The sequence below is a fragment of the Pyrus communis genome, chromosome 1, assembly GCF_963583255.1.
Source record: "Pyrus communis chromosome 1, drPyrComm1.1, whole genome shotgun sequence".
Classification (NCBI taxonomy): Eukaryota; Viridiplantae; Streptophyta; class Magnoliopsida; order Rosales; family Rosaceae; genus Pyrus; species Pyrus communis.
In genome coordinates, this window is record NC_084803.1 from 459,203 (window position 1) to 470,094 (window position 10,892).

Genomic DNA, 10,892 nt, shown 5'->3' on the forward strand with positions numbered 1-10,892 from the left:
CCCTGGGCCTTATGTAGCTCCGTTTGCGTATATATAGCTAGAGCTAGCCTTGTGCAATAACTAATAATTGGTTGAAATAATTTGAATATAGAATTATGGATAAATGCAAGCAGTTGGGGAGATGTGAGATCTCCTTGTACATACTTGTGTTGGTTTTCCGATATCCCTTGAATTCATAAAATAGAATTGGGGCCGTCTCAGAAGAATAAGAGTATCTTCTAGTGCATGCATTCCTCCAGCTTCGTTGTGAAGAGCAACTACTTGCGAACTCGTAATTCATCGATCTTTACTAGCTATTTGTTTTTTGTGGCACTTGATTGTTAAGAAATAATTGATTGTCCTCCAAGTCACATCGTACTTAACTACGTCGTAATAATGCATGCATCTAATCTCCCAACTGCGTCTCTGGCCCTCTGGGTAAATTCTCAACCCAGAAATTTATTACAAAATTATAATATATACATACATATCTATATACGTGGTAGCTTGCCTGCCAAGTGGTCATCTAAAACTTGGAGAAATTTTTCATTGTAATCGGAACATGGGTGGTACACCACATGTTTTTATATAAATGATGGAAAATTTTATTTTTTAAGTTATTAACTTTTTGACACACATATCTCACTATTTATATAATGACATGTGATGTACTACTCCGTGTTCCGATTACATTGAAAAAATCTCTCTAAAACTTGGCATCGACTGTGTATATAGTACGTTTTCTCATGCAACGTGTTGTATTTGTTCTTAAAACGAGCATGGGCTCGTGATAACGAAATATCATTCGTGCTAGACCATTCAATTCAAAATTATTGGATTTCTTACATGATACAACGAGATTTTAATACTAATGAGTTGTGATACCATTTTCATTAGAAGCCATTTTGCACTCTAAATTCAAACATGACCTACTTTTTTGCTAAACACTAAATCAAAGACAACCATACTTAATTCCTTAATTAAGGATAACTTGGAATCAACTGGATATTTAAAAATACTACTTGAATTTAATTACCTTTATAGAGCGAGAGCACTTTCTTGAGCGGGCACCAAAACAGAGAGACAAAAAGCTGGGGGAAGTAAATTAATATAATGTTTTTTATTACTTCTTCTTCCAAAAATATGAAAGCTGATTACATGATCTGACTTGAGAATTGAGGATTAGCGACGTGCATAAACAATCAATTCATAATATCATATCATTATATATATGCTGATTTTAATAAGCATATTAATTAATTAAAAAAAGAAGTCTTTCATGTATCTCTGAAGAAGTGAAGGAACGATTATATTGTAGGTTCGTTCCGTAGGATGATAACTGTCCCAAAACACATAATCGGATGGATTTTCACACGTAGAATCGAACTTGTTGCACAACACTGCTACCTCTATGTTCCCCGTTCCACAGCAACCTTTCTCCACAACTTTAAACCCTAAAATTCATTAACCCAAAAATCATTAACCAATGCAAAATATTAAACTAATCTCAACTAATGCGTATTATTTAGTTAGAATAATTACCACTTTTGGCTGGGTTGAGAATTATATCGAGCAGTGGATTGTAAATATCCACATAGACGATTTTACTGTGGGGCAGGGCGGAGCTCAAGGAGTTGAGTGAGCTGGACAGTTTGATGTTGAATAACTTTGCCGCGTCGTTGTATTCTTCTGCACACATTCTCAGAATTCCTCCACCCAAAGTTCTTTGTGAAGGCACACATCCTATTGGTGGTGCACTGAACACGCCAATCCTTCTCGCCCCAAGTTTATACAATTCCTGCCAATTAATTACCATATCATTAGTAAATAAGGGATTGTTTACTTGTTAATCCAGTGGGTCAATTATTATCAAGGGAAAATTGAAATAGAAAAATTTACAATTAATCACCCAAACTCCCTGTTGTCTTGCAACTTGGCACCGAAATTGACACGGCAGCCTTATTTTTAAGAACATTCTCGTCATATATCATCACATTCCGGAGCCCACGAATTAGGCAATTTGGAGCGTTCAAATTGAATGTTGGAGAGAGATTGTGTGTGAGATAAGTCAATAAAATAAGAGTGTTGATAGACTCATCCCATTGTCTTATTTCCCCACCCACATTATAATCTCACCCACTATAAAAGTTTAAAATTTTGAAATCCTATTTTTCCACCCACCATAATTCCTAAAATAACCCTTACCACAGTTCCATTGTTCCGTTTTCACAACCAAGAAGACAAAATAGATGATTGGATGGAACTTAACCCAATAAAACAAAATTTTTGTATAAATTTTCTATATCCAAATTCCATAAATTTCTGAAAAATTCCGAATGCACTACAATGAGATGCCTTGAAAATTGGACGGGACCTAATCTAATAAAACAAACCCAAAATTTGCAATCACCATGATCGTACTCCAATATTAGACGATATCATTTGCATAGAATAATATGCAGAGTAATCAAACCCTAATCAGATAAATTCAAGCTTATTTGAATTAATTTTGGGGAAAAAATGGCCACCATAGTCGGGATTTCAAATTCAAAGAATAAAGGAATTTCAATTTAGAGAGTGCAAATTTTCAATTCATCTACATTTCAGTTCCTTTGCAGAAGATAGCAGGAACATATGAGGGCAGGTGCGAATGAACACCAAAGAAAAATTCCAGATTCGAAGAGAGTGAGATGGGATGAACGCTAGATTCAAAGAGAGAGAGATTCACGACGTTGGTCAAATGTCATAAAAAACAATTCTATGATTCCTAAAAAGTGTCATCATGTGCATGGCGTTTATTAGGGACAAAGAGAGAGAACTTATGTACTAAAATGGTAAACATGGGATGAGAGAGGACGGTGGCGGTTGGTGGAGAAGCCATAGCAGTCGATATAGAAGACAATAAGAGATAAACCAAAGAGAGAAGCAAGAGGGAGAGAGAAATAGAATAGGGGTTGAAAAGTCTTTTTCTAGAAAATTAAACATGTTATTATTATTTTATTAAAAAATGAGTGGAAAAATAGAACAATGAGGTGGAATTAGTAACACTCTAAAATAAATTAATAAGAACTGCATAATTTAAATTGAAAGTTCTATATTGCTCGGTCACGAGCTCTAGAGTGTTGGAGAGGTTCTCAATCCATAGATCACGACTAGCTAGAGTACTTGAAATTGTTTAATTATTCTATCATGTACTATATTATTGCCAAAATAGGTGTTGTACGACATTTTTCTTTGTACTTTCCTTCAATTTTCTTTAAAACTCATCAGCAAATATGGACCCTAGTTGAATCAAATGACATGAATAGACTTGAATATACTGAAAAAGTTCCAAGTAAAAAAATTTCGGTTAATATTTTGTGCAAATTTCTCAAGTTTTAATTAATTATTACATATGTTACCTTGACGAAACTAGATGCAGAGTTGACCATGAGGTCAGTGTAAGCAGGAACACTATATTGAGCTTTTCTTATGCGAATGGTAAAATAAGTGTTGGCGATGTCATCGCTGCCGGCAACCACCAGAACTAGAGCGTTGGATAGAATGAACTGAGTTCTCTCTTCTCCAACAACGCCTTTGAGCTTCACGATATACTCTTTGAACATTTTCAACTGATCATCCATTGATATAACTGACTGCATTTTATCATCAACATTGTGAAAAATATTACGGATTGGTTATAGAAATTATAATCATTGAGCACAACAATTTATTCCATTGATATATACATATGTGTATGTGCGCGCGTGTTATGACAACGTACCACTATCTGGGGTGTCATTGGGTCATATCCGGTGCCACCTGAAGCAAAGACAACTCCGGCGGGGAGATCTTGCGGTCGTAGGTTTGGATCCAAATATGCCGGCAAATACTCTTGGATTCCCAATTGTGACGCTGATCATCACCAAAATTAATGTAGACATAAAATATGAATTTTTGTTATTCATTTGCAATTCTCAAGCATGGATTTGTCCAATTCTTTTCGAATAAATTTTGAAAAATGTAGATACAAGTGTTAAGAAAAGCAACTCAACAGAAGGGGAAAACATAACGAAATGGAAAGGATAAATGAAATGGATAAATGGATAAATGTATGTTTGTGTGCTAGAGAGGTTTGTTATACCTATGATGTCAGAAGGCACCTTGCCATTGCCAAACCTGCCAGTAGGCTTGTGCTGCTGGAAATCTCGTCCATAAGGAGAGAAATTGCACTTAACAACTGACTTAAGATGGTTGTTGTTGCCGGTGTCCATGATCGAATCGCCAAACACAATCACCGCCGGAAAGGTCTGGTTTGATGGCAGCTTCACCAGTCCCTCCGTGGCAGTAGGGTACTGGAAAACACCAAAAACTACAACACAAACGCATAATATCAACCGGGACAACAGCAACTGGGAAGAACAAGAAGAAGAAAACTCCATGACGAATATAATCCTGATCCCAGTAATTTGGAAGACCGTTTGGTCTCACCCTAATACTCGTCCAGGTGCTTTTTAGTGCCTTAATATATAAGACAAGATGTGAAAATATCTTGACTTTGCCCTTAGGTATCGTTTGGTATGCAGACGGGACGGGACGGGACGGAACGGGATGGGACGGGACGAGACGGGATAGGACAGAACGGAACAGAGCGAGAGCAAAGATGCCCTCGGATGGAAACAAGGAGGAAGAAGAAGGAGACGGGTGTTCCACGGATGTGGAACGAGTCGTTCCAGGGGGGTGAGGTGGAACGAAAATTCACCCAAAACTCGTCCCGTGAAACAGCTCGTTCCACCCGTTTTAGGCGCACCAAACGTGGGACGGAACGCCTTGTCCCACTCTGTTCCGTCCCGTCCCACGTACCAAACGGTACCTTAAGGAAACTAATGAAAATGACTTGAAAACTTTGAGTTTTAACGATAAAGACAAAATAAAGCGTAAAGTGAATAGTACCATGTTTGATTTTTTTAGTGTAAAAATATGATTTTTCAGTGTAAAAATATGATTTTTCGTTAAAATGAACAATACTATGAGTTTTTTTGTTAAAACTCCCCTTTTTTTAAGTCATTGATTGCTCTAACAGGAGACTTCAGAAAATATACCCAAGGTTTTCTTCAATTTACCACAGAGAAAAAAATGACAATAAATAACCAAGATTTGTTTTTTGCTGCAGTCATTTCAGTTGAATTTGTGACACTCTAATGGATTCACAGATGTACAATTTGCATATATATATGTAAGTCTTACTGCGTATTTACAGTGCAAGATGCCATCATTTCTAATATACAAAGAAACAAATAGTTGAAAATAATATAAAAGACGTTCTCTTCGCCACTAAGGGCTAGTTTGAGATTGTTGTATTTTTTTTTTTCCCTTAAAACTATTTTTTCTGTGATGCTTTAAGAATAATCAATTGCAAAATAAAATAATTAAGCCCTTAATAAAACTTATTTATAATAATGTTGTGGTATGAAAAATAGTGTAAAAGTATTTGGTAAATTTCAGTGTAAAAGTGACATAATTGTATATGATGACAAAAATGGACATGGTAATGCGGGCGGTGGCGATGACAATGTTGGCAAGGGCAATGATTGTGATGGTGACGGTGGTAATGGTGCCAATAAAGGGGTGTGGTGGCTGGGCTGCAAAGCTAATAGTAGTGGCAGGGGTGCGACAATGGTGATGGTGGCAGTTATGGTTGTGGTGGCAATGGTGACAATTGTATTTATGGTTGCGGTAATGGTGGTGGCGGCAATGATGGTAGTTGTGGTTGTGGTGGTAGCGGTGGCCGGTATGGTTGTGATGGTGGCGACAATGATGGTAGTTGTGGTTCTGGTGGTAGTGGTGGCCGATACAGTTGTGATGGTGGTTGTAATGGTGGTGGTGGTGGCGCGATTATGGTGTGGTGATGGTGGCAACAATGGTGGTATAAGAGATTAGGATTTGTAGCAGTAAATATTCACTTTTTTCTCCATGGGAAAAAATTTGTCTGGAGGATAATTAATGTCATTTTCAAAAAGGATAAATTACATAAAACTACCTCAATTATTGAGTCAGTCACAGTTTCATACCCCATCTTTAAAAAAATTCAATGTCATACCTTATCTACGAATTTGTTATAATTTCATACATTCCGTCAGTTTGTGTGTCAATTCTTCTGTTAAATAGTGATGTAGCTTGAGACGGGCCTACTCTCTATTAAAAAATAAAAAAATATTAAAAACTAAAAAAATAAAAAAATATATTTATTTTTGCATGAGGGACCCACCCCTTATCCCCTCACCCTTTCTTCCCCCTCCCGTTTTCCCCAAACCCAGATCCCACCCCGCTCCTATATTCTCTGCGCCGATCACTACCGCCATTCTCCCTTCGACCTCCCCCGCCGCTCTCGTCTTCTCTGCACCGATCACTACCGCCACTCAAAACCCATCATCCAAAACCAACCGAAACCAAGAACCCATTTCTGAAATCAAATTAAATTAAATAATTTATGGATACCCATCAATCGAAATCATCAAAAATCCAAAACCCATATCCCGAAAAAATTCAAAAAAAGCTATGAAAAGCCAGGAAAATATGTACTTGAAATCAAAGCTTGAATTTTTTTTTTTTTTTTTCATTTTCAGGGGAAACAAAAACGAACCATCATTCAATAGGAACATGCAGAGAGGAAGCTCGTGCTTAAAGGCATCGATCTTCCTCATCTCGTCCTCCAATCTCTTGACAAAATCGTCAAGCTTGGACATCTTTTCGAACACATTTCCAATCATTGAAATCTCCTTGAGGAAATCACTGATCGTTTTGGGCACAAAAGTGGGTTTAAAATCCAAGCTCAGTTCTGAAGGAACCGAACCCATTTCAATATTTGGAGATTTAGATCCCTTCTTTTTGCAGATAATTGGTTTCTATCGTAATCTCTCTATCTTTTGTATGAATTAACCAAGTGGGTGAGGGACAGCTGAAGGTGGTCAGCAAAGCCGAAGAAGCGGGGGAGGTCGAAAGAAGAGTGGCGGTAGTGATCGGTGCAGAGAAGACGGGAACGGGATGAGATCTGTGTTTGGGGTGTTTGGTTTTGGAGAAGACGGGAAGGGAAGAAAGGGTGAGGGGGATAAGGGGTGGGTCCCCATGAAAAAAAATTATCATAATTTTATTTTTTTTTAGTTTTTAATATTTAATTATTTTTTAATAGAAAGTGGGTTCCGTTTCAAGCCATAACAGAAAAATTTACAGACAAATGTATGAAATTGTAACAAATTCGTAGATGAGGTATGACATTGAATTTTTTTTAAAGATGGGGTATGAAACTGTGACTAACCCAATAGTTGAGATAGTTTTATGTAATAACCCTTTTAAAAAATAATGAATCCGTTTTTTTTGGAAAAAAAAAAAAAATCAGTACCAAAATGGGCCTAAACCTAATGGGAAATGAAAGTTATTTAACAGATAGATTAGAGGTTCACTAGTGTTGCAATTTAGAGATATTTTTGTCTACTTATAAGAAAGAGAAACGACAAATTAAAGACAACCCAACCTTACCCAATTATACTTCAAAAATGCTTTTTTCACTCATTTTTTCTTCATGCACGGCGTATGTGTTTTCGACCATTAATTACGTGTTACAAACTTTCATATTTAAAATAGGAAATTGTTATTGATACTCTAAAATTTTCATTTTACACTTCAAACTTTTTATATTTGGAAAGAAAAATACACTTGTGATGAGTGTAGAATGAGATTTTTAAAGTGTCAATAACACTTCCTTTAAAATAATGCATGTCAAATACATTGGAAAGTGAATGGTTTTACTCTTTTAAGTAACTAATTAAGACCAATTACACGTTAGCCATATTAATGTCATTATTTCTCAACTAAAACATTTTAAAATGTTATTTATAATTTCATCATCAGCCACATGGCCTCTTGGTTGCAGGTCATATCACGCATATCATGTACCATATGACTTATGTGCTGGATGGCAGGATGAGATTTAAAACTTGCTTATACCTACTTGGCAAAAGGAAAGTCGTACATACTCATCGATTCATCAAAATATGTGTTGTATACCTATCTTATCAGTGTCAAAAACTTGACCTTTAAATTAAAGATATATGTTTTAGGCAGTTTAGGTGAAGAAGCAGTTAGCACAAGTTTAATTTGTGCAGCTGCCGTAGCTTTTTTTTTTTTATTTTTAAAGCGAATTATCTTATTAAAAGAGAAGAATGCAAGTACAAAGATCGGAAAAATGGAAGATGGTTAAAGGATTCGATGAAGCAAATTGCACATCAAGACGTCGCTTTACTCTCTTCCCGACTCTCATGATGACAGGTGCAGGCTACCTTCTTTAAAAGGAAATCCCTCGAATCAACCACATATGTACAGTTCGTCGCATCGGGAATTAACTGAAAGAGTTTTCAGTCTACGTATGATCTTGAGGTCCTATTCCATGCATGGTGGTGGTGCAAGAATATAACATCATAATTATTTATTAATTAAATTTTCACAAAATTGTAAAACTAAAAGGACGAAGAAAGCAAGCAAAATAAAACCATTTAATTAGTTAATTATTTCCCTTTTCAGTTTTTCTGTAACTAAAAAAGGAGGGAAATTAAAGAACTCCCAGGCTCCCCAGCTGTAGCCTGTACTTTTTTAGGTGGTGCTCAGTCCACGTACTACTCGCCAAATTAATTGCAAGCAGCAGTTGTTGGTTCGATTCATTAATCGTTTCGAGTATAATAATTTATCTATAAAGCAGTAGGATTGCACCAACTAAAAAACTATGAATTTGACATTTTACCTACTAACCATAAAATCCTATTCATTAAGCTGTCATGTTTTTCCCTTTCTAATAGACCGACATTGAGGGAGGAGGATTTATTAAACACTGAATCTCTAAATAAGTTCTCTTTATCACTTGAGTTACAAACGTTTTACTCGTTAATGTGATGTTTAACTCTTAAATTTTTAAGAAAAATAGCCAGTGTCTTATTCGATCGTTAGCCTACCAAAATTCTCTTAGACTCATGTGTATCTTATACACCAAAGTTTTTACTCGTTAAATCTTAGTTATTAGATTCTTAATCAAGAAACGATTAAAATTTCTGATGCCTTAAGCGTACTAGAAAATCACCCTCAGCAAAATTATGGTCTGATCTAACTTGCAAGTAATGGACATATCTGTATGGTCACCATCGAAGTATTAATGCCAACTCCTATCCGGGGTCAGGGATGAAGCCAAAAATTTAATTAAGAGGGGGCACCTTAAAAAATTTGAGCTCCTTTTTTGGACAAATAAAGCTAGTTCTTTTACAAATGCTGAAAAAATTAATTACAAAATGCCTAATTTTATTACTCTATTGTCTAATTTTGTCTTTAATTGTTGACAATCTAACCCTCATTTGTACTAATTAACCAAATGCATGCAACTCAACAAGGTTTAGACATTAGTGCGTGAGAAAAATATACAAGATGGAGGGGCATTTAAAAACTAAAAGAGGATTTTCACTATTTTAATATAATTAATTGAATAATATGCAAAGCAAAAAAAATGACAATGATGACTTGAATAATTTGTAAAAAGAAAAAAAAAATTGATGAGAGGGGGCATGTGCCCCCACTGGGCCTTACCTCCCTCTGTCCATGCCGGGGGTTAATGTTGTTTACTCGTTGGTTGACAAGTCAGGTAGCAGAGCCCTTGGATAGTATTATCAAGTATCAACACATACATTTTTATTTCTCACATATCTCTATTAATTTTTAGCATTCGGAGCAAATGAATTGAAGAAGATTAGTGAATAAAAATTAGCAAAAGTATGTGAGAGGTATAAAAAAATGATGAATAACAATACCCTTTTTTGTTCAAAGAGTATATTAATTAGGCCCACCATGTGGCAAGCGATGGCACACTTAGGGATTAGGGTCCTTTCTTGAGCAAAGGATGAGGATTCTCTTGATCAAACCCATCAGACCGTTGAAATTTTATCCAACGGTTACAATTATTATAAATTTTAGAGGAGCCTCTTATTTGTTGCCGTTGGATAAAAATTCAACGGCCCAATGGCCTTGGTCAGGAGGATCCTCACCCTTTGCTCAGGAGAGGATCATGATCCCACACTTAGCACTAACTACATTATTCTTCAAGTTATTATTTTTGTGGAAAATACCAAGGAGAATTTCTCAACATTCTTCAAGTTTTATTTTTGAGAACTTTAACGAAACACTCCCAATATTATTCATTTTAACAAAAAATCATATTTTTACACTAAAAAATCAATTCTTGTACCATTCACTTTACCCTTTTATTTTGTACTTATCGTTAAAACTTAAAATTTTCAAACCCTTTTTATTAATTTTCTTATTATTTTTTTGAGAAATGTTAAGAAGATTTTATCAAAACTCTTCTTAGACTCCTTATTACCTCACAGTTTAACATTTTCCGTGTAAAAAATCCATAAAGAGTCATTTTTAAGAGTCTTAAACGTTTCTCTATTTTTATTTTCAAGGTATTCTTAATTTTCGTCTGTCACATTTCGGATTTCACAACGCGACCACCAACTTTTCGTTTAAAGTGGACTCCTCGACATTTCTTCATCCTTCTCTGCGTATCTTCCATGAGTAATGGTCTCTACTAATTATTAAATTAACCCGACTTAATTTTGTAACTAAGAAATAAACAGCATGACAAAGTAATGACCACATCAAAATCATAAAAATACATGACATAAACATCCAACGGCTGCCGGATTACGGCAACACGAGAAAATCATTTTGTTAACAAAAGTTGTTCAAATGGAAATTGGCATTCAATTCATACATTTGTTAATACATCGTAATCACGAACCAAATGACCGCAAACGCGACACATTCTCTCATGAAACAGGGTCACAACAGACTCGCAAACAAAGGTGAACACTGATGAACCATTACACATACACAAG

The 10,892-nt window shown here is 35.6% G+C and overlaps 1 protein-coding gene across 1 annotated transcript; it reads right to left on the bottom strand.

Moving 5' to 3' along the window:
• Positions 1 to 1,080: 1,080 nt before the first annotated feature.
• LOC137712120 (GDSL esterase/lipase EXL3-like) lies at positions 1,081 to 4,449 on the bottom strand. Its single transcript, XM_068451265.1, has 5 exons — positions 4,103 to 4,449; positions 3,743 to 3,873; positions 3,381 to 3,614; positions 1,522 to 1,777; positions 1,081 to 1,433 (listed from the first exon to the last, which is right to left on the bottom strand). Exons 1-5 carry the CDS (start codon positions 4,398 to 4,400, stop codon positions 1,240 to 1,242), a joined length of 1,113 nt encoding a protein of 370 aa, XP_068307366.1. The 5' UTR covers positions 4,401 to 4,449; the 3' UTR covers positions 1,081 to 1,239.
• Between the last annotated feature and the right edge of the window lie 6,443 nt (positions 4,450 to 10,892).

Excerpts from the sequence above, each read along its gene's own strand:
- LOC137712120 (XM_068451265.1), bottom strand. The coding sequence starts at position 4,400 with ATGGAGTTTTCTTCTTCTTGTTCTTCCCAGTTGCTGTTGTCCCGGTTG. Across the intron at positions 3,874-4,102 it reads GGTGCCTTCTGACATCATAG|CGTCACAATTGGGAATCCAA; the intron begins GTATAACAAACC and ends GGTGATGATCAG. Across the intron at positions 3,615-3,742 it reads CAATGACACCCCAGATAGTG|TCAGTTATATCAATGGATGA; the intron begins GTACGTTGTCAT and ends GATAAAATGCAG.